The sequence below is a fragment of the Lithobates pipiens genome, unplaced genomic scaffold, assembly GCF_037356315.1.
Source record: "Lithobates pipiens isolate NorthernLeopardFrog02 unplaced genomic scaffold, aLitPip1_a1.2 Scaffold_1, whole genome shotgun sequence".
NCBI classification, from domain to species: Eukaryota; Metazoa; Chordata; class Amphibia; order Anura; family Ranidae; genus Lithobates; species Lithobates pipiens.
The window spans coordinates 69,442,651-69,466,477 of NW_027507685.1; the positions used below are offsets into that span (position 1 = coordinate 69,442,651).

Sequence of the window (23,827 nt, forward strand, 5' to 3'; positions counted from 1 at the left end):
CAGCAGCTTCTTTGGAGTGTGTTTACCGCTCCTCCACCGCTGCTCCCCATTGAAATCAAGCGGCCATAACCCAAGTATCCTCTTTTTCGACCAGCGGTCCGCTTTCAGATAAAAGTGGTCTCTCACAGATTCGCCGTGAGATCAATTTTTTCGCTGGCGGGAGAAGCCCCCCCCCGCCATGCTTCGGTGCCCTCCGCCGCTTACCATCAGCAGCGGAGATCGGATGTTGCTCCTTCCTTAGCATTGAGATAGGAGAGGAAGATGGCCACCCATCTCCAAATCATTGCAGGGCAGAAGAGACATCAAAGCGTCACTTCCGCCCATAGCTCTTAAAGGGCCATTTTTTTTAAATGACAATTTTTTTTTTCTTTTTTAATTGCATTTTAGTGCAAGTGTGAGATGTGAGGTCCTTTTGACCCCATATCTCATATTTAAGAGGTCCTGTCATGCTTTTCTTTTTTTTTTTATTACAAGGGATGTTTACATTCCTTGTAATAGGAATAAAAGTGACAGTTTTTTTTTTTTTTTTTATAAAAGAACAGTGTAAAAATAAAAGGTAAAATAAATAAGAAAAAAATAATATTTTTTAATGTGACCCGTCCCGCCGAGCTCACGTACACGAAGGAAAACGGTGTTCAAACCACACATGAGATATCGCTGCGATCGGTAGAGCGAGAGCAATAATTCCAGCCCTAGACCTCCTCTGTAACTCAAAACATGCAACGTGTAGATTTCTTTTAAATGTCGCCTATTGAGATTTTTTGTCGTCATTCCATGAGCGGGCGCAATTTTGAAGCGTGACATGTTGGGCATCAATTTACTTGGCGTAACATTATCTTTCACAGTATAAAAAAAAAAATTGGTCTAACTTAAAGTGGGGTGCCCCCTAAAAAAAAATAAGTCAGCAGCTACAAATACTGCAGCTGCTGATTTTTAATAATTGGACACTTACCTGTCCCAGGGTCCAGTGATGCGGGGGAACGAAGCCCCCCCTCATTCCCCGCTCCGCTCACGGCGCCGTCATCCTTACTGTGGGCACCCGGCTGTGACTTCACAGCTGGGCACCCACTGTAAATGTGCGAGCAGCGCAGGGCGCATTGATACGCCGCACAGTCATCTGGGACACGTGACAAGTCCCAGATGACAGTGCGGCATGAGGGGAATTGATGTCACCAGCCCGGGCAAGGAAGAAGGCAGACTACGAGGGACCCCCTAGCAACGGGCATTTAGAGATGAGTAAAAAAAAATAAAAATTCCAATTATTATTATTTTTTTTTAAAAATAATTTTAAATTATTTTTCAGTAGCAACACTACTTTAACTGTTGTCTTATTTAATTTAAAAAAGTGTATTTTTTCCACGATGTGACAGAAAGTATTGCAATGACCGCCATTTTATTCTCTAGGGTGTTAGAAAAAAATGTATAATGTTTGGGGGTTCTAAGTGATTTTCTAACACAAATTTTTTTTTTAACTTGTAAACAAATCTCGAAAAGATGCCCAGTACTTAAAGAGGAAGTAAACCCTGATGGGTTTACTTCCTCTTTCATTCCCTGTAAAGGCAAAGCATAATGGACTACTATGCATCGCATAGTAGTCCATTATGTGTCACTTACCTGACACAGGAGCCGGCGAAGTCACCGCTGTCCCTTGTAGTTCCGAGCGTCCATCTTCTTGGTGGGTCTCGCTGCTCCGGCGCTGTGATTCGCCGGAGCAGCGATGACGTCACTCCCGCGCATGCGCACGGGAGCAGAGACTCGCGGCATTGCCGTCATCAACAATGCCCCACTCAGTGCGCCGCTGTGTACGGCACATGCGCCGTAGATAGCGGTGCCCGTCTTCGGGCAAATATCTCCTAAACCGTATAGCTTTGGGAGATATTTCTTGGACCTACAGGTAAGCCTTAATCTAGGCTTACCTGTAGGTCAAAGTGGTTTGTAAGGGTTTACAACCACTTTAAGTGGTTAAAAATGCTTGAAGAAGCTACCATGTAAATGGGGAACACAAAGCAGGGTAGTGCACTGTGGCATGCTGCTGGGTAAGGCTAAATTAACTGACCACACTGGGCATACGTTCATTTTATAGAGAAGGGGGGTCAGTCAGGTCTTCATAGCTGTACCCTCTGGGTAGGGTCTCATCCTCACTAGTTGCCTTGGTGACCACCATTATCAGCAAGACACAAAGAAAACCATGAACTGATTTAGTTGTCACCTGAACAGGAAGTGAGGGGGAGTGCGTTAATACCCCCCCCCCCCCCCCCCCCCGATGACCATTGACAGAGAATCCGATCTCATCTACTGTTCTGTCTCCAAGGAGAATGAACGGCTACAGGGACTTCCGCTTCTCACCGGGAACACCACCTCTACGCTAACATTCAGCGTGCACATGTCATTTGGAAGTGGGAGGGGCCCTACGGTTACCAAGCCAACAATGCTTCGCCAACCAATCCTTAGTATTTCCTACTAAAGCTGTTGTGGAAACTGTGACTGACAGGAATCTTCACCAATCAGGGAGCAGCAGCGAAAAAAGTCGCAGGAAGTTGGGTGACTTGCGTACAGAAAGACCAATGGAAGGGCGGAAGCTTTGTAGGTAGCCCAATGGGAATAGAGGGCGGTGTTGTTGGGGATACCGGCGGTTTAACTGACCGAAGGATAGTTGGTACAGGAAGAGGAAGAGAGGAGGTGAGTAATGGGGCTTTGCTGGTTTTTATTAATACATAGTCTGTGTTGTGACTGTTGCAGGTATCTGCTTGTATTAGTCCTTGGCAGGTGAACTGTGACTGAATAGACTGGCCTATAAGCCTTCTGCAGCCTAAAGAACTACAAATCCCATGCTGACCTATTCATGGCAATGCTGAGGGGAATATGGAGGCTACCATTGCAGGTCAAGACCTTGCCAACTGTTGGTTGCCTGGCAGTCGTTGTGATCCCCTGGTTTCACTACTTCCTGAGACAATGAGGAGAATTCACTAAAAGTGGGTGCAGCTGTGCGTGACAACCGATCGGCTTCAATATGCAAAACCAGGATTGCACCGGTATCTGTGCCGTTAGCGTGTATTTGCACGTGTGCTCATGTAAAGGCTCCCATGCCTTTGCTGTCTCATATGAGCCCAAGCACAATGATCACCTTGGTTCACACAGGAGCGAGGCAGGGAACTGCATGCGATTCAGACAGGAAATCACACCGCAATCCTGTTCAAATCTTGCTTGCGATTCTTTGTAGTGCAATATGAGCTTATTCATTTTGTATGGACTTAACCGCTTGCTGAGGTCATTATACTGCGGCAGGTTGGCACGGCTGCACAAATCGCCGTAGGTGTATGTTGGCCGATTTAAGAGCAATAGGGGGGCGCGTGCCCATGACGCAGGAGCTGATGCGTTTGGTGGGCACTGCAATGTCTGACAGCCACCTGCAATCACATCACAGAGAGTGGGAGGGGCAATGTCTCGCTGCCTGTGATTAGTGCTGCGCTGACTTCCTGGCGGGCTCTGCACATGTTCCATGCGAACACGCCTGAGCTCATCCCTAGTGATTAGGAACAGCTCTCTCTCTCGCTGTGAATGGTTGGGCCGTCTTCTGGGACCTGTGACGTATCCCAGAAGATTGCAGGAAGGGAATGGGGAGAGGTGAACTTCCTTCCGACGCCGTGGAGGAAGTGGGAGCTGGGTGCGGTCAGACAGGTCAGGGGGTCAAATCACTTAAAAAGCGTAAGTTCCATTTTTGGGTGGAACTCCACTTTAAGCTCTTGATCGCCCCCTAGTGTTAACCCCTTCCTTATCAGTGACATTTATACAGTGCATATTTTTAGCTCTGATCGCTGTATAAATGTCACTGGTCCCAAAAAAGTGTACAAAAGTGTCTAGTCTGTCTGCCGCAATGTCCCGCAAAAAATTGCAGATCGCCGCCATTACTAGTAAAAAAAAAAAGAAAATAATAATAAAAATGCCATAAGTCTATCCCCTATCTTGTAGACGCTATAACTTTTGGGTAAACCAATTAATATACAGTTATTACGAGATTTTTTTTTTTGTCAAATATGTAGAAGAATACATATTGGCCTAAACTGATAAAGAAATTTGTTTTGTTCTTATAATTTTTTTTTGGATATTTATTAAATAAAAAAGTAAAAAAACATTTTTTTTTTTTTTTCAAAGTTGTTGCTTTTTTTTTTTTTTTTGTTTTCGATAGCGAAAAAAAATAAAATGAATAAACCAAAAGAGAGATACGTTTTTGTTTGGGTACACCGTCACATGGCTGCGCAATTGTCAGTTAAAGCGATGCGGTGCCATATCGCATAAAATGGCCTGGTCATTAAGGGGGCAAATCCTTCAGGTCCTTAAGTGGTTAAAGTGATTTTAAAAGCATTTATTCTATGCATTAAGATAAAGTCTCTTGTGTGCAGCAGGGAGGATTTGATTTAAATCAAGTCGTTTTAAATCATATATATATATTTTTTTTTTAAAGAGCAACTGTCACCTCTGTCCTGCAGCGGCTCCTCCTCTGACCTGCTGTTGACTCACCGACAGTCCCATTCACTTTAATGGGACGGCTGGTGATGCAAAACAATGGGATAAAACAATTATTCCTGAACTTTGTTTTATCTCGTGGTTACTGTGACATTGTGTGAAACCATGCACTGCATTGATGCTATCTCAGCTTGCAGAGCTTGGATTCATTGAATACCCAAAAATGTAAATATTGCAGCCTCATGCTACATAACTAAGCTCCATTTCATGCTGAATAAAAAAAAATCTGATTTTGTTTTGATTTATATCCACCCTGGTCATGGGCTTCATTTGCCTGCTACCTGAGGAGATCTCGGTAGGGCCTGCTGCAAATAAAGAAATGCAAAGAAGCCAGAAAATGCTCATCTGTACTATGCAATCAAGTTCATGGGAATTTGCGGACTTGTAATAAAAGCTCTTGGTAAGATAAGCCATCCAAAGAACATTGAGCATCCCTGGCACTTCCAGGAGTGCAAGTTGCCTACTTCTGCATTGGTTCCACTTGCCAGTCACTACTGTGTATGGCAGAGGTGGGACCAGGAGAAGCAAGTGATTTGTTGCAGAGGTTTATGGTGGCTGCACATCTTACATGTGGTGAGTTGTAGCTGCTGCTAACGCTGATAATATTCCTGTGCCATTTGCATGAGCAAACACATTGGACAGTGTTAGTAGTTCCTGAAGTTGATGATTTTGTATCTATTTAGGATGATGAATAACGGAGATATAATATACTCCAGGCACTAGGCACTATTCACAATTTCTTCGGTATGTGCCATAACAGTCATTTATTTCCAGCCATGAGAGCTAAAAATAAGTCATCGTGGGAAATAACACTTGCATGATAGATTAGTGAATTGAGCCTATAGTCTTTTTATTGACTGCAATTGAAACTAAAGGAAACTTTAAGGCTGGATTCACATCTATGCAGTTTTAGTGCCTTTTGCATTTTGCAGATTTTCACTACAGTCCATTTAACATGGTTTCCTATGGAACACGTTCTGTAGTGCAAAAATCACTAAAAATGCATAGGTGTGAATCAGGCCTAAATTACAAATCAAATCCCTTATCCCTCACCCCCTGCTTTGATGAAAATAGAAAGTTACTTCCTAGAGCTTTGATGCAAACAAAATGCTGTTATTGCTGCCAGATCTGCTGAGCTACAGGCAAACATTTTGTATTTCTACTGGAGAGCCAGCCAGTCACAAAGACTAAAGAAGAATTCCATGTATAGTATATTTTTATATTGGGGTGGATATAAATCAATGATTTAAAAAAAAAAAAAAATTATTTTGATTTAAATCTGATTTTTTTTTTATTTACATTTTTCCGATTTATTATTTTTTTTTTTATCATATTCATGTTAATAAAATGCTTTTGGAGTAAAAATCTAAAGATATTTTTCTATTTAACCACTTCCCGCCCACGCTATAGCCGAAAGACGGCTACAGCGCGGGCGTTTCCTGCCGGGAGGGCGTCCCTGGACGTCCCCCTATTTACTTCCGCAATGTGCGCTTCTGAGATCGCTCATCAGGGAAGTTCTGTGCTGGCCGTGTCCCTTGGATACAGCCAGTCACAGATCGCTGTAAACGGCCAATCACAGGCCGATTTACAGCGCAATCGGCGTGTCCAATGAGAGATGATCTCCTATGTAAACATAGGAGATCATCTCTCAGCGCTGCTCTCCCTCCTCACACAGACAGCGTGTGAGGGGGGAGAGATGAACGGCTGCAGCGGCCGTAAGTTTAAAAAAAATAAAATAAAGTGCCACCTGTCCCCAGTGCCACGTGATAGTGTCACGTGTCATCAGTGCCACGTATTAGTGCCATCTGTCATCAGTGCCCTGTATAAGTGGCATCTGTCATCTTTGTCATCAGTGCCATGTGTCATTGTCCTGGTGCTCCAGGGCCTTCAAAAGTGTAATAGGTAGTCAACAATTTAGATGTGTAATTTATGCTCCTAGAACACGTGATGGTGCTCCCTGCATGTTGGGCCTCTCTATGTGGCCAGGCTGTGAAAAAGTCCCACACATGTGGTATCCTAATACTCAGGAGGAGTAACAGAATTTATTTTGGGGTGTAATTTGTGGTATACACATGCCATGTGAGAGAAATAACCTATTACAATGACAATTTTGTGGAAAAAAAAATTAAAAATCTTAATTCGCAAAGAATTGTGGGAAAAAATGACAACATCAAAAACCTCACAATGCCTCTTACTAAATACCTTGGAATATCTACTTTCAAAAAAGGGGTCATTTGGGGGGTATTTGTACTTTCCTGGCATGTTCGGGTCACAAGAAATGAGATAGGCCACCAGTACATCAGATGTGATCAATTTTGTATGATTCGCACCACAGCTTGTAGACTCTCTAACTTTCACAAAGACCAAATAATATCAGCTAATTTGGGTTATTTTTTTACCAAAGATATGTAGCAGTATAAATTGTAGCCAAAACTTATGAAGAAAAATTTATAATTTGCATAATTTTATCACATAAACAAAGAAAAATGCGTTTTTTATTTTTCAAAATTTCTGGTCTTTTTTTTTCATCTATAGCGCAAAAAAACAACAACCCAGAGGTGATCAAATACCACCAAAAGAAAGCTCTATTTGTTGGGGGAAAAAAAAAGACAAAATTCATTCGGATACAGTGTTGCATGACTGAGTAATTGTCATTCAAAGTGTGAGAGCACCGAAAGCTGAAAATTGGTCTGGGCAGGAGGGGTGTTTAAGTGCCCAGTAGGCAAGTGGTTAAACAACATTAATAATTTTGTTTATTCAGCATGAAATGGAGCTTAGTTATGTAGCATGAGGCTGTATATTCTGCAATATTAAAATTTTTTTTTTGTTAAACGCATTCAATTAATCCAAGCTCTGCAAGCTGAGATAACATGCACTGTATTGATGCATTCGCACAATTTCACAGTAACCACGAGATAAAGCAAAGTTCAGGAATATTCCTTTATCGCGTTGTTTTTCAAATCTATGTACAAACACTACAAACTGTATGACTGAGTCGGTTCTGCTATCGCTGTTTTACTAACCTGACAGCTTATTAGATCCATACCAGACCCTTATCCGAGCACGCTACCCGGCCGGCCAGGAAAGGGGGTGGGGACGAGCGTGCGCCCCCCTCCTGAGCCGTACCAGGCCACGTGCCCTCAACATGGGGGGGTGCCTTGGGGAAGGGGGGGCACGCGGCCCCCCCACCCCAAAGCACCTTGTTCCCATGTTGATGAGGACAAGGGCCTCTTCCCGACAACCCTGGCCATTGGTTGTCAGGGTCTGCGGGCGGGGGGCTTATCGGAATCCGGGAGCCCCCTTTAATAAGGGGGCCCCCGGATACCGACCCCCCACCCTATGTGAATGAGTATGGGGTACAACGTACCCCTACCCATTCACCTGTGAAAAAAAAAAACACAGGGATAAAATAGTTTATTGCACAGCTCCGGGGGTCTTCCGTCTTCGGGGGTCTTCTCGCCGGACTCCTCCGCTATCTTCTGCTAGCTCTTTTTCTAGCGGTGGAGCCTGGCTTTCTTCTTCATCGCCGCCCTCTTCTTCTGACTTTGGGGGTTTTGTCCCCCTCTTCGGTTCTTCTAAAAAAAAATTTAAGCAGAGGCTCTAGAGAATAAATTGTGGGTTTTGCATTTTTTTTTTTTTTTTGTCGCGCGATATTTGCGCAGCTTTTTTTCAAAACGCAGTTTTTTTGGGGGGAAAAATACACTTAAAAAAAAAAATGTTGATGAAAAAAAAAAAAAAAACACAATACATGACCCATTTTTTTGGTAAAATATAAAAGATGGTGTCATGCTAAGTAAATAAATAGATACCAAAATGATAGATACCAAAATGTAATTCTTTAAAATTGTGCACAACGGCAACAAACGACATCAAATTTACTATCCATGGGCGACCCTTTAAAAGCCTGTACAGGTTACCACTCTGTACAGAGGAGGTCTAGAGCTGGAATTACTGTCCATGATCTGACATTCGTGGTGATACCTCACATGTGTGGGATGCTCACGGTTTGATCGCCCCCAAGAGTGTTATTTTCCCAGTAGATATACAGTATACCCTGTTACTCATAAATGTTTTGTTCTGTATGTGTTGGCATTTTTTTTAGGGATGCACCGAATGGGTTTTTTGGTGCCGAAACCGATACCGAAAATGAAAAATACACTAGGCCGAAACAGCACCGATACTGAAAAATGACTGTTTTTAAAAAATATTTTTATACAGGAGGTGGTCAGAGACTGGGGACATGATACAGGAGGTGGTCAGAGACTGGGGACATGGTACGGGAGGTGGTCAGAAACTGGGGACATGGTACAGGAGGTGGTCAGAGACTGGGGACATGGTACAGGAGGTGGTCAGAGACTGGGGACATGGTACAGGAGGTGGTCAGAGACTGGGGACATGGTACGGGAGGTGGTCAGAGACTGGGGACATGGTACGGGAGGTGGTCAGAGACTGGGGACATGGTACGGGAGGTGGTCAGAGACTGGGGACATGGTACGGGAGGTGGTCAGAGACTGGGGACATGGTACGGGAGGTGGTCAGAGACTGGGGACATGGTACGGGAGGTGGTCAGAGACTGGGGACATGGTACGGGAGGTGGTCAGAGACTGGGGACATGGTACGGGAGGTGGTCAGAGACTGGGGACATGGTACGGGAGGTGGTCAGAGACTGGGGACATGGTACGGGAGGTGGTCAGAGACTGGGGACATGGTACGGGAGGTGGTCAGAGACTGGGGACATGGTACGGGAGGTGGTCAGAGACTGGGGACATGGTACGGGAGGTGGTCAGAGACTGGGGACATGGTACGGGAGGTGGTCAGAGACTGGGGACATGGTACGGGAGGTGGTCAGAGACTGGGGACATGGTACGGGAGGTGGTCAGAGACTGGGGACATGGTACGGGAGGTGGTCAGAGACTGGGGACATGGTACGGGAGGTGGTCAGAGACTGGGGACATGGTACGGGAGGTGGTCAGAGACTGGGGACATGGTACGGGAGGTGGTCAGAGACTGGGGACATGGTACGGGAGGTGGTCAGAGACTGGGGACATGGTACGGGAGGTGGTCAGAGACTGGGGACATGGTACGGGAGGTGGTCAGAGACTGGGGACATGGTACGGGAGGTGGTCAGAGACTGGGGACATGGTACGGGAGGTGGTCAGAGACTGGGGACATGGTACGGGAGGTGGTCAGAGACTGGGGACATGGTACGGGAGGTGGTCAGAGACTGGGGACATGGTACGGGAGGTGGTCAGAGACTGGGGACATGGTACGGGAGGTGGTCAGAGACTGGGGACATGGTACGGGAGGTGGTCAGAGACTGGGGACATGGTACGGGAGGTGGTCAGAGACTGGGGACATGGTACGGGAGGTGGTCAGAGACTGGGGACATGGTACGGGAGGTGGTCAGAGACTGGGGACATGGTACGGGAGGTGGTCAGAGACTGGGGACATGGTACGGGAGGTGGTCAGAGACTGGGGACATGGTACGGGAGGTGGTCAGAGACTGGGGACATGGTACGGGAGGTGGTCAGAGACTGGGGACATGGTACGGGAGGTGGTCAGAGACTGGGGACATGGTACGGGAGGTGGTCAGAGACTGGGGACATGGTACGGGAGGTGGTCAGAGACTGGGGACATGGTACGGGAGGTGGTCAGAGACTGGGGACATGGTACGGGAGGTGGTCAGAGACTGGGGACATGGTACGGGAGGTGGTCAGAGACTGGGGACATGGTACGGGAGGTGGTCAGAGACTGGGGACATGGTACGGGAGGTGGTCAGAGACTGGGGACATGGTACGGGAGGTGGTCAGAGACTGGGGACATGGTACGGGAGGTGGTCAGAGACTGGGGACATGGTACGGGAGGTGGTCAGAGACTGGGGACATGGTACGGGAGGTGGTCAGAGACTGGGGACATGGTACGGGAGGTGGTCAGAGACTGGGGACATGGTACGGGAGGTGGTCAGAGACTGGGGACATGGTACGGGAGGTGGTCAGAGACTGGGGACATGGTACGGGAGGTGGTCAGAGACTGGGGACATGGTACGGGAGGTGGTCAGAGACTGGGGACATGGTACGGGAGGTGGTCAGAGACTGGGGACATGGTACGGGAGGTGGTCAGAGACTGGGGACATGGTACGGGAGGTGGTCAGAGACTGGGGACATGGTACGGGAGGTGGTCAGAGACTGGGGACATGGTACGGGAGGTGGTCAGAGACTGGGGACATGGTACGGGAGGTGTGCCCCATTGCAGCCAGTGTGCCCCATTGCAGCCAATTGCAGCCAGTGTGCCCCATTGCAGCCAATTGCAGCCAGTGTGCCCCATTGCAGCCAATTGCAGCCAGTGTGCCCCATTGCAGCCAGTGTGCCCCATTGCAGCCAATTGCAGCCTGTGTGCCATTTTGCAGCCAGCCTGTGCACTGTGTGCAGGGAAGAGAGCCGCTGCCTGTTTGATCACAGCGCCGGGAACATGACAGCTTTAATTTCAATAGCTGTGTGTTCCCGGCCGCGTGCCGTCACACGCAGCCCCTCCCCCTTGTCTGGGCACTTTCATAGACAGATCATCCGTCCAATCCTGCGGATGATCTGTCTATCTAAGTGCCCGGACAAGGGGGGGGGCTGCGTGTGACGGCGCGCGGCCGGGAACACACAGCTATTGAAATGAAAGCTGTGATGTTCCCCGCGCTGTGATCAAACAGGCGGCGGAGGTGGCTCTCCTGCGCTATACACCCCCATGATGGGCGTCACCAGGGACGGGGGGCGGAGCCCCGTCCCCACCCAGGCCACGCCCCATTTTCGGCTCCATTATCGGCCGTTTTTCCCTTTCGGCAAATTGCCGAAAAGGGCATTTTCGGCCGATATGTTTCGGCGGCCGAAATTTCGGTGCATCGCTAATTTTTTTTATTTTTTTTTGCAGGCTCTAAGATGGATGAGGGTGAAGTAGCTGAAGCACGATGCGTGTTTAGAGGCATAGAACATATCCTGCGTATCCGAAACACTGATGATCACCTAGAAGTAGAAGTTGAAGATGCTCTCACAACTGACCAGTGGAGGGGCGAGTTTGATGCGGAGTGTGAGTGTTATCATCATGTAACAATAATCCATAAGTTCTTGTGTTTTCACTTGCCTATAGTTTCCCCATGTCCTTTTGGTGTAAATGGTTATTGATCTGCATTTCTTTGCAGTTGTTGAAGACCTTACTCACAAGACCGGAAACTTCAAGCAGTATGCAATATTTTGTAACATGCTGCATTCTGCACTTGTTCAGGTAACATACTTTTATATATAATTTTTGTTTTGGCGTTGCATGGTCACTTAACCCAGGGCTTGACAAATCCCAGACGCCAGGTCACTATTGCGACCAGAAGTTCCAACCTGGCACCTGGGCTGCCTGAATGCTCCTCACACTCCGCACACCCCTCCTGCTATGTATCCCGGGCTCCACTTGCCCATCTGCGGGCCTGCCATAGCGGGTGCTGCTGGGTAGAGAAGCGGAGGAGGAGAGCGGATGAACGTCTGCTCTCCTCCCTTTCTAGTTATTGTGAAGTGACATGTGATGCAGTGAACTGTACATTACATTACATTCAGTAGCTCACGGGGAGATATGCCTGGTCTTTTAGATCCTGCGTGTCTCATTAAAGTAAAAAAATGTAATTGTAAAAAACTAAAGTTACCCCATAAGAACATTAAATCCCCCCCCCCCCACATATACACAGGTACAAACATAAACACGCAGGGCACCTATGTTTGAAATCATTAAATGCGATACACATGTTGCATATCGCCGCACACGGAATGAGAGCAATAATTCTAGCACCAGACCTCCTTTGCGACGCTAAACTGATGACCTATGGGGGGCTTTTAAAGCGCGGCCTATGGAAAATATGGGGTACTGACATGTTTATGGTTTGAAATGTTGGGTATCTATTTACTTGACTTTTATATTTTACCCAAAAATTGGGTAATATATTGAGTTTTTTTGTGCCCCCTAAAAATTAGTGTGTGTGTGTGTGTGTGTGTGTGTTGTGTTTAATGCTGTTTTTTCCTAGACCTTTGTGGTAACATTGTGTGACATAAACAAATTGGAACTACCACTATTTTATTCTCTAGGGTGTCTGTTTTCAAGAAAATATATAATGTCTAGGGGTTTATTTAACCTCCCTGGTGGTGACCCCGAGTCTGGCTCTGGCTGGGATTTCAGTACCATAAGCGGTAACCCAGAGCCAGACTCGGGATTGCATCGCTGGATACAGGGAGAGTTTCTTACCTTGTCCCCTGGATCCAGCAATGTCCCCGCTGTGTGATTGAGCTGTCCTCCGCTCGATTCACACAGTGCCAGAGTGCCGCTGAGCTCCGTTCCCTGCGACGTTACAGTGCACGGGAGCGGAGATCGGCGCCAAATTCGAAAAAGTAAAAACGCACAAAACACACACAGTACTGTAATCTTACAGATTACAGTACTGTATAAAAACAATTACACACCCCCTTTGTCCCTAGTGGTCTGTCCAGTGCCCTGCATGCACTTTTATATTATAAATACTGTTTTTTTCTGCCTGGAATTTGGAGATTGCCCACAGCAACCAAAAACTGTCCCTTTTATGTCAAAAGTGATTTTAGACCAACTAGAAAACAGCCATAATAAATTAGAATCACTTGCAGAATTGAGCGATAGCCATTTGTGGGGAAATTCGTCATCAAACACTAAATCTAATGACAGCGACAATTCTGCAAATGAGAAAATTTCTGTGTTTTTGGATTTGATTACATTATTGAATAATTTTTATTATATTATACATTTTATAATACCCGGGATGTCTGCTGGACTCTGGTTTGAACAGATTTAAGAGAGTTAGTCCTAAGAATTGCAGGCCTACAATATAAAACGCCAAATTTCCATGCAAAATAATTGTACCGCTTTCAGCACCTAAAATCAGAACTAATCATACCGCCAGGGAGGTTAATCTTCGGGCACACATTTATTTATTTATTTATTTATTTATTTTAACATGTGCAAAAAATGCACAAATGGTGTGTGAAAGCATTAAAAGAGAAGTTCACTTTCGGGGACATGTTAAATCCGTAAAATTTGTTAGTTAAAGGGGTTGTAAAGTCGGAAGGTTTTTTTTTATTTTTTTTTTTTTTTTTTTTTTTTATCTTAATGCATGCTATGCATTAAGATAAAAAGACCTCTGTGTGCAGAAGCCCACCCCTCTAATACTTACCTGAGGCAAATTTGTAGGAATGTCCATCTGGGACTACCCTCCTCATTGGCTGAGACAGCACGGTGCCATTTGGCTTCCGTTGCTGTCAATCAGTCAGCCAATGCGACTAGAAAGTGGCGGGGCTCAGCTCAGTGTTAAAATGGCTACAGGGAGCTGTGACTCGGCTCGGGTGCCCCCATAGCAAGCTGCTTGTTATAGGGACACCCAACAGGAGGGAGGGGCCAGGGGAGCCGAAGAGGGACCCGAGAAGAGGAGGATCCTGGCTTGCTCTGTCCACTGCACAGAGGAGATGGGTATAACATGTTTGTTATTTATGCTAAAGTGATTGTAAAGTGTTTTTAGAAAAAAAAATAATAATTTTACTCCTGCAACAGCAGAAGTAGTACAACAAAGGAATATGGCTATGCTATTTGAGGCAGACTTCCTGGGAGCTTGAATCCCCCTAGTGGTTTGTTTCACAACCATAGAGTATGCCCTTGACTAGCAGCTGCATCTTCATCAAAAAAAAGTTGGTATGTCAGAATCCATGATTGGGCATCGCTCCCAAATCTTTTGCTTAATGAAACACAGATTAACACTGTAACGAGTACAATTTAATCTGCCACTTGCCTGACGATTTGCCACCAGCAGGAATGAACACTTAATGCCAGGCCATAGATGGTTCAGATTTCGGCTGGTTCAGCAGAAACCGACCGATATTCGAAAAATGTATGGGCAGGCTGATTGCACCCAAGTTGATCAATCAACTTGGGTGCAATCAGCCTGCCCATACATTTACATAAACCAGCCTGTTGGATTTAACATAAGATTATTGCTAGCAGCAATTATAGCCTCTAGCAGCAATCACTATTCTCCCCCCCCCCCGGGGAGTACACAGTGGTTACAGGAAAGGAAAGTTCTCCATTTATGGCCAACTTTAGACATGAAGGTGTACTAGTGACATTACTTTACCGTAAGGTTACTACTGATAAGATCCTTCAGCTGCTGCTTAAGAAGTCATGTATTTTTAAAACTGAATTTTTCCACGCAGATTTTCCACTTTTTTTTTTTTTGTTATCCTAGACCAGTGAATCGGTAACACTTGACCTCCTGACCTATGCTGACCTGGAGTTACTACGCCATAGAAAGGCTGGTGGGGCTCAGCGCCAGCCCCCCCCATCCAAAAGCTCAGCACTCAGTTCCAAGAGATACCTTATACTCATCTACTCTGTAGAGTTTGACAGGTGATTCTTGTTGCCATTTCTGTGTCATTACGGTTTACTAAAAAAATTCCTCTTCACTGATTAGTTTATATTTACAGAATACATTATCCTCTACCTCTGCCCTATGTTGGTAAACCAGACCCTGTCTATTTGCGGCAAGTGATTAGAGGGCTCAAGGAGGAGCTGGCTGTTCTCAAACTAGCACCAAGCGAAGAGAACAGAGAGACTGAAATCCGACATCTACGTGAAGAGTGAGTACTGCAGTAACTCTGAAGGACATCAGCAGTCTGTTCTATACGTTTTTGCTGTTCTCTAATTGTTGGCACTGCCTTTCATCTGCAGGCTGCAAAGGGTGACTGAGGAGAAACGAGAGGCTGAGCTTGCTTTACAGAGACTACAAGACATTGAAATCCCCAATGGAAAGGAAGTCAGCCACACGAGAATCCTAAAGAGGGCAGTACAGACCTTGGAGTCAGAGCTACAAAAAGAGCGAAGCCGGAATCAGCGACTCTCCAATAAGAGGAGGGAGGAATGCCGCCAGCTAACAGACCAGGTAAAGATCACAGTATTTTTATTTTTCAATAGTGATTTCATTCTGCTCTTAAAATAATGTTTTTATTATGAAAATTGTATAAAGATTATTTTATTTCCCTTCTCCTACGAGCCACTATTGTGTTGTGGTTTTTGTTTTGTTAGTTACTATAAAACTGTACCCTACAGCCTGCAGATTTTGAGGGCCATTTCTAAATCCTGAAGTTCACAATATTTGGAAGCTGTCAACATAGCTGCTAGATTTCCTGTTTGTACCTTGAGTTTTCCTTAGCAGCCAGGGGGGATCTCTTTTCAAGTACAGTAGTCCAGGGGATGATAAATATCTAATTAAAGCACTAGCTGCAGATTCCCAATACAACCTATGCAGAAAGCAATAAAATAATTTTCTAATAGTTAGGAAGGGTCAGAACAGACAACATTTAAAACCTGGTTGGAGTGGGCTTCAATGTGCACAGTATACCAAGCCAGAAAGATTGGATCAGGTAGGTGTTTTTTATTATGAGTTCTGTGGATTAGATTTTTAATCTTACCACTTCACGCAAATTGCCGTACCCATACGTCGGTATTTTGACGCTAAATACTGTTATGGCAGCAGCTAGCTGCCATACGCCTGGTATTTTCAGGAACAGCGCGCATTTCCCTTTACGATAAAAGTGGTCTCTGCAGCGGCTTCGCTGCAAGATCACTTTTATTTATGGCGGGAGAGGGGCCCGGTTGTCTCCCCTGCTTACCAGAGCCGTCAGTATAAAAATAAAAGTTAAAACAAAGAAGAGATTTCTTCTTCCCTTTTATTTTTTATTTTTATTTTTTTTACTTTTTTATTTATTTTTCTACATAACATCATTACATAAGTCACGCCTCCATATGCAAACGGTGTTCAAACCACACATGTGAGGTATTGCCACGATCGTGAGAGAGAGCAATAATTCTTTCTCTAGACCTCCTCTGTAACTCAAAACTAGTAATCTGTAGAAATTTTTAAACGTCACCAATGTAGATTTTTATGTGCCAAAGTTTGTCGCTATTCTAAGAGCGGGTGCAATTTTGAAGCGTGACATGCTGGGTATCAATTTACTCGGCGTTACATTATCTTTTACAATATAGGAAAAATTGGGCTAACTTTACTGGTGTCTTAAAAAGTGTATTTTTTTCCCAAATAATTTGCGCTTGAAAGACCGCTGCACAAATACGGTGTGACATAAAGTATTGCAATGACTGCCATTTTTATACTCTAGGGAAATTTTTGTGTGTGCATCTAGAAAAAAAAAACAGCATTTTAACTTGTAAACAAGTGTCAAAAAGAGGCTTGGTGCTTAAGTGTTTAATAGCATTAGCCACAGTAGACGCTTGTGATTGTGATGTGTGCAGCTAAGAGAGGAAATATTTTGCTTATGAATTTCTGGCCTCCGCACCTACTGACTATCTGCCTGTGTCCCTGATTTAGCTGGAAGAAGCACGAGCATTGGAACGGACCCTTCGTTTGAAAGTGAAGAGTCTGACCACGGAGCTAGCTATGTACAAAAGAGGGTGAGGAAACCTATTTGAAAACACTTTAGTTTCTTCTTGTTAGAGGTGCACCGAATTTAAATTTTGCTAACGAAAATTACAGTTTAAAAAAATTATATATTGTATCATATTCAACTTTTTAATTAATATCATGAAATTGTCTGACATTATCGGCACCTTTAGCGCAAGAAAAGCTTAGGAAAAATACATCCCTTTTAAATTCTATGTATGTCTTCACACTGGTCCATTGCGTTTGGTACATCTTGCTTGCTGCATTTTTGGTCAGTTAAAAAAAAAAAAGTGCACCAAAAACACATCTCCCAGTTGAAATACATTGAAAATGCATCAGTGTTGCATTTTTTATATGATTTTTTAGTCACATGACCTATGAAAAACACACCATAGGCACAGCAAAATTAGTAATAATTGCCGAAAACCCTATTTTCATCTGTCGAAATTTCGGTGCATCTCTACTTCTTGTTGTTTCCTAAATCATCTTTCTCAACATAGTGTGCAAGAGGCTCCACCTAATCAGGAAATATTCTCCTCAATCAATTCAGAGTATTGTCACCCCAGTTATTTCTGTTTCCTCCAGCCTAACAGGAACATCAAAACCATTTTGTTATTTTCTCTCAGGCCTGCATTCTAGTTTGAGGCTGCATTCACACCTGAGCGTAGCGCTTTCAAACGCTTTTTGCGGCGTTTATTACCACGATTTGCGGCGTTTTTTAACCGCGATTTGCCGCGAATTTGTGCAGGGCAAAAGATCACCAATGTTAAAAGAAGAAAAACGCCCAAATCAGCCCGATTCGCGAGAATAATGGATTTTTTCCCCTCCAGCGTTTTGTAGCTTCAGGCATCAAGCTACAAAACGCTCAGGTGTGAATGGGGTCTTAGGGGTCTCATTATCTGCTACCCCATGATTTTGGGAACAGTGGTCCTGGAGAGGCTGCTTATCTGATCTTTTCCCGGCTAGGATTTATTTTTATTTTTTACTATCCTTGTTGTGGTACCTTCCCTCCCCATAACCCTCTCGTTTTTTCCCCAAGGTCTCTTCTCTGCCAGAGTTGAAGCAACTTGAGCTCAGAGGCTCTAGTGGAGGCCTCCCTTACTCACCTTTTGGTTAGGCTCAGAGTCCTCCCCTGTGAAGAACCTTCAATGTATATTGCTGATTCTTGCGGATGAACCATAGAGCAGAAATGTAATGTTCTTTGTGTTCATGTCTGCAATTTGGAGGCAGAATAAGCGACTTATGTCACTTATGGTGTGCAGGGTTACTGGGGGCTACTTACTCAATTTTTATCCTCAATTACATTCTCCTTTTTTATTTTTTATTTTTTGTAGCAAGAAGAGGTAACAACCTAGGGGTTGTCTGCTGAAGTCTAATTTCATACAATATGCTACATTTTGCCTATGTATAAATATACAGCAAGGGAATAGATGGTTTAGAGATAAAACCTTTTGGCTTCTGAGGCCTGACCAGGGTATCTTTTGTGTTGCATTAAAGGAGGCTATGAGAGCTTCATATTTACTTTAATTCTTATGCTATTTTACAGGCGTGTCACACCAACTGGCCCATCACCACAGAGCCGTTCCAGTTCTGCTGGCCGGGGTCCTATTCAACGCAATAACTCTCGTGGAGAGGTTGGCATTCGAAGAGATAGGTCCACATCCCGGGAACGAAGTGGACTGAGCTCTGGAGAAGGAAGGACTAGGCAGTCAAGGTTATCACCTTCTCCAGTGGGTAAGCGGTGCCTTCCTTTGATTGCCATAAAACTATATGCATTTGGCAGAGATGCAGTCACACCCAATATACTCTGCACTAGAATTTACTCCACTCAAACGCTACATGTGACCTTTGAATATATGTGTGGGGCGCAAGGCCCAGTTACACATGCCCTCTCCGTGTTATATGCTCTGCTTATTGGCAGAGATGAGATACAACCCTTGCCATTTCTACAGAAATGGGAGAGGGAATAACAACTGTTCTTCACACAAGAACAGGGGGAGTGGATATTATACTTAAATCATAAATTTTATACTAACATTGAGGAAACTGGTTATACGTTCCTAAGGAGGTGTTATAGAGTCCCTAACGTCCTGCATTTCTTCTCTATGACATGTTGGCGCTATGGATCCTTGTCTCAAGAGAAGGCAACCTTTTAAGAGGTGGAGGTCTACATGAACAACATGGAAGAGATCAAAGATTACTGATTTAAAAAAAAACGTAAATTAGTTAGCAAGGCCCAAATAAAAAGTACAGATGGCTCGAGAGAGAGCGAGAGTTTGCTGGGGAGGGGCTGAGTCATAAGAGGGCTAATGAGAGCTGCAGAGCTGGAGGTGTGTCTGTGTAAATCCAGGAAGTGAACAGGCAACTGCCCTTAAAAAGGATGCAGCCAGACTTAGGGGAGGGAGATTTATGCATAATGTACAAAGTGGTTGGAGGGAAGCTTCAGAATGGCAAAGATGGTTTTTATTACAAATTATGTGAGCAGACTGCAGTTTCTCTTTTAAAAGTTAGCTTTAGTGAGAAACTTTCCATTCACTTTCATTCACATTTTGTTTCATGTCTGGAAAGTAATTGGTCACCTCAAGTCTGAGTCTATCATGTACAGAGGTCAGTAGGATAAAGGGCAGTGTACAGAGATCTTGTAGCATATAGGGGTCATTAGTATGTAGGGCAGATTATAGGAGACACCAGGGTAGAGGACAGTAGTGCAATTGTACAGGGCTCAGCAGAGCAGAGAACATTAGGGCAGTGTACAGGGCTTAGCAAGGGAATGCCTCCACCGCCTGTGATTGGCTCTTGGCTTTGACAGCTTCCCACCTGAGCTCTTCCCTGATTTCTACCTGTCGCTTAATGGTTCACACATCATAGTGAAATGAAACTTCTGGAGGGCCTCTCCTTTTACTGTTCAGGGTGCAGAAGACGTACACAGTGAGGCTGTAACAACCTCTCGCCCCCTTCTGTTACCTCTCTCTTCAACAAACCACCATGTCAAGTTTTCATGAATGACCCCATCTATGACTGCTCTTTCTGTTTTTTGGTCTTACATATTTCTAGTTCATATCCATGTTAAGAACCAGCTTTTGTGACAGAGTGCTGAGTGTGGCGCAGGGTACTGTGAGGTAATTGGAGTAGCTGTAATACCAGGGGAGAGCAGAGTAGAGTACCAATTGCAAGTCCTTAATTATTATCCCCATTAGAATAGAGGGTAATGTCCAACATGATTGATGATGCCACTCAGTGCACATCCTGCTCCATGTATGCGTTCCTTGATGAAGCAGTCGAGTACAAAATACTGCTGTGCGAGATGTCGGCTAGTTGTTTCTCTGGAAGCCCAGATCATGGCTATAGAAAACAAGGTGGCAACACTGTGCAGCGTCAGCAACTTGGAAAGGAGTTTGGACATTACCCAGAAGTTGCTGGCGGGGGCCAACTTGGAGGAGTTTGTAGGCACAGGAGCCAGAGATAGGTAGCTGGGTGACCTCTAGAAGGAGGGGAAGAGTGCTAGGCCTGTCCTGAGTTGGTACACCCCAACACATTTGCCAAGTTGCATAATGCTGGGGGATATAAACTCAGGGGTGTCTGTGCTGGAGCAGGCACTCTCCCCTAATCTGTTAAAAAGACCGTGGTCCCCAAACAGTATGTTTGTTGTTTACCGGGCACTCTGGTCCGGCACATCGTGGAACAGGTGGACAGATTATTGGGTGGTACATGTTGGCACCAATGACAGTGAGAGGAAGGTGGAGAGTCCTTTAAAAATGTATTTCAGTTACCTAGGGAATAAATTGAGAAGGACCTCCAAGGTGGTTTTCTTGGAAATAATACCTGTGCTTCGAGCCACGCCAGAGAGGCAGCAGGAGATTTAGGGAACTGAACAAATGGCTGAGGAACTGGTGTAGGAAAGAGGGGTTCAGGTTCCTGGAGAGCTGGGCTGAATTTGCAGTAGGTTACCGGCTCTTTAGTAAGGATGAGCTGCACCTTAATGGGAATGGTACAGCTCTATTGGGAAGAAGCATGTCCACAAAGTTGGAAGGAGGGTTTAGAGGTAGCAATAACCAGCAGTGAGCATAGGACATGGGGGAATAGTGGAGACACTAGTGATGCTATATCCATAACATCTAATCCTGGGAATTATGGGTTACCAAATCAAAAACGAACTCTGAGAAACCATATGGAAAGAAATATGCACAGATACAAAACTCAGGGGGTATGTTCACAAATGCCAGGGGCCTAGTCAAAAACATGGAGGAACTGGACATGCTACTACACGAGGAGGCTGTGGGAATATCAGAAACTTGGTTTGACAGCTCACATGACTGACTGGCAAACATCCAGGGGTATTCCTTGTATCGGAGGGACAGGGAGGGTAGTAGAGGGGGAGGGGTGTGTCTATATATCGAGAATGATTTAAGGGTAGAAGAGCAGAATGACCTCAGTGATGGGGGGGGGGGGGGGTGGGGGGCTCCGTATGGGTTGAACTCCAAAGGGTGGATGTGAGCGGGAAATTACTAGTGGAGGTATGTTACAGGCCCCCTAACCTGAGGGATGAGGTGGAGTTGGATCTCCTTTCACAATTGGAAATGGCAGCTGCACAGGGAAATGTTGTCATGATGGGGGACCTCAAATATCCTGATGACTGGATGGAAGGGACAGCCCACTCATTAAAGGCCCGCCATTTCTACAGGACAGCTTCATGTCCCAATTGGTGGGGCTGCTGCATCACAGGAGGTTTTACAACCCCTTTAAGCTGTGTAAGGGATTTTTCACTGTCAAGGAGGTAAGGATATGGAACCCTCTTCCACAATCGGTGGTGTCGGCAGGAAGCATAGATAGTTTTTTAAAAGACTCTTGAACGCATCTTCGCAAAAACATACAGGGATATGGGAAATTATTTTCTTAAACCCACACACACCTACACATGTTGAACTGGAAGGACTGCTGTCTTTATTCAACCTTACCAACTATATTACTATGATATTTTATTGACACTGTACCATGACAAGAGCATTAGTCCAAAGTAAAACTTGCATACTTCTTGCTGTCTACTTTAAATAAAGCATTTCTGAAAAAATATATAGACTTTGTTCAAGCATTTAATCTACATTTCTTAATTTGTGCTATCCTTTAGCTATCCGCCCTCCACGGTTTGATCCTACAGCTTACATCCGAGACAGAGACCGTAAACAGAAGGATGTTGACCTAAAGAAGTGAGTAACTACACTTCCAATTGTTCATCTACCTTTTGGGCCTTGTTCACACAGGTGCTATGTGTCCTCATGCCTGTCTGAATTTGGGGTGGCTCTGTATAGAGCTATTACCAGTGCTCATCTTTTGTGGTATATATTTACCTATTAAATTTGATTTATTGGAGCCCACATGGAAAGCACTTGAAAGTATTGTGAAAATGTTCTCAGTCACACAAGTGTATGCTTCACTTCTGCATCCAAGTCCTACTAAAATGATTCAGCCAGTTTTACCCCTACTTCCCTTTTGTAATTGTGTCCCTTCTAAGTATGTGTGTTTGTGTATAATATATATATATATATATATATATATATATATATATATATATATATATATATATATATATATTATAATATAATATAATATAATATAATATAATATATATATATATAAATGTATGTATATGTTTTTTTTTTTATTTTTTTTATTTTTTTTTTTTAGATTTTTACTGACATTTTCAGTGGATATAAGTGTGTAGCAAAATACATGTGTATTACAAATATCAATAAAGGGTTCAGTAGGCTTCTAAACGGTTTAAACACTTATTGCAGAGGTCGACGGGCATTGGCATCCCCTTCTAGTATGAGAGGACAGAGGCGCAGTCCATCAGGTGGGTCACCTTTTACATCTTAATACTTATTATTTTTGTATGCTTTTGTTTATAGCAGCCTTTTTCAACCAGGGTGCCTTGAGGTTTCTTCAGGGGTGCCTTGGCAAAATGCCTAAAAATGTATCACAAATTGTATACAACAGAACTCCGCTCACCCCACCATGTGTCCGATCCCCATTAGGAGATCTCACACGGTCCACTATAGTACTCCCCCCCTAGGAGTCCCCCGCCCTCCCCGGCATTTGCAGCGCCCCTCCCCTCTCACTCTGAGCCACCAGTAAATCCCATCCTCCAGGGGCAGCAGTGAGCACTCTACACTGCACTCTCTGGTAGGACAGTCAATAAGCACTCTATACTGCACTCTCAAGTCTGAGCACTCTCGTGCTATATTGCGCTCTTAATAGAACTCTATTCTGCTCTCCCCTGTGGGAATAGATTGATCCTTTCTCGTCTCTCCCAGTGCTCTGTCCATCTCTGGTGCAGCTCTGACAGTACATATTTAGATTGTCATGGTCTGACTCCCCAGGCACATGTCTCCCCGTCCTTCTCCTCTTGGTATAGAACTTCCTGTTGGTTCCTTCACTCGCCTCTGATGGTTCATTTTTCAGCCCCTATCCTATCGGGGTGTCTCTCACTCCCCTCCTCCGGCCCCAACCTTTACCCTCTCCATTAGTCTCCAGTCATTCCGGCGGCCTCTTCTTGGCTCTTTCCCTGTAGTTGAGATAGAGTCCTCTGCAGAGGATGGGCCATTCCACCGCCGGGGGCCTTACCACTCGCAGCGACTGCCCCAGGCGGCAGAGGGATCCATGCTGCAGTCAGTGCCCCGAACTACGAGGGTCCTCTCCCCGCTGTATGTACCTGGAATATTTCTGAGGTGATGGGCCTCATCCTCCCATCCGTGAGGCGGGCTCTAGTCTACTGTGATGCGGCTCTGGTCCGCTGAGACAGCCGCTGACAATCGC

General features: G+C 44.8%; 1 protein-coding gene across 1 annotated transcript in view; it reads left to right on the plus strand.

Moving 5' to 3' along the window:
• Positions 1–2,514: 2,514 nt before the first annotated feature.
• CCDC61 (coiled-coil domain containing 61) overlaps positions 2,515–23,827 on the plus strand; it is a 29,881-nt gene continuing 8,568 nt past the window's right edge. Inside the window, exons 1-10 of the mRNA XM_077455755.1 lie at positions 2,515–2,679; positions 11,440–11,595; positions 11,708–11,790; positions 14,807–14,967; positions 15,045–15,197; positions 15,289–15,499; positions 16,943–17,025; positions 18,561–18,748; positions 22,140–22,218; positions 22,807–22,865. Coding sequence (XP_077311881.1) covers positions 11,448–11,595; positions 11,708–11,790; positions 14,807–14,967; positions 15,045–15,197; positions 15,289–15,499; positions 16,943–17,025; positions 18,561–18,748; positions 22,140–22,218; positions 22,807–22,865 — 1,165 coding nt within the window. The 5' untranslated portion in view covers positions 2,515–2,679; positions 11,440–11,447. The remainder of the gene's footprint in view (positions 2,680–11,439; positions 11,596–11,707; positions 11,791–14,806; positions 14,968–15,044; positions 15,198–15,288; positions 15,500–16,942; positions 17,026–18,560; positions 18,749–22,139; positions 22,219–22,806; positions 22,866–23,827) is intronic.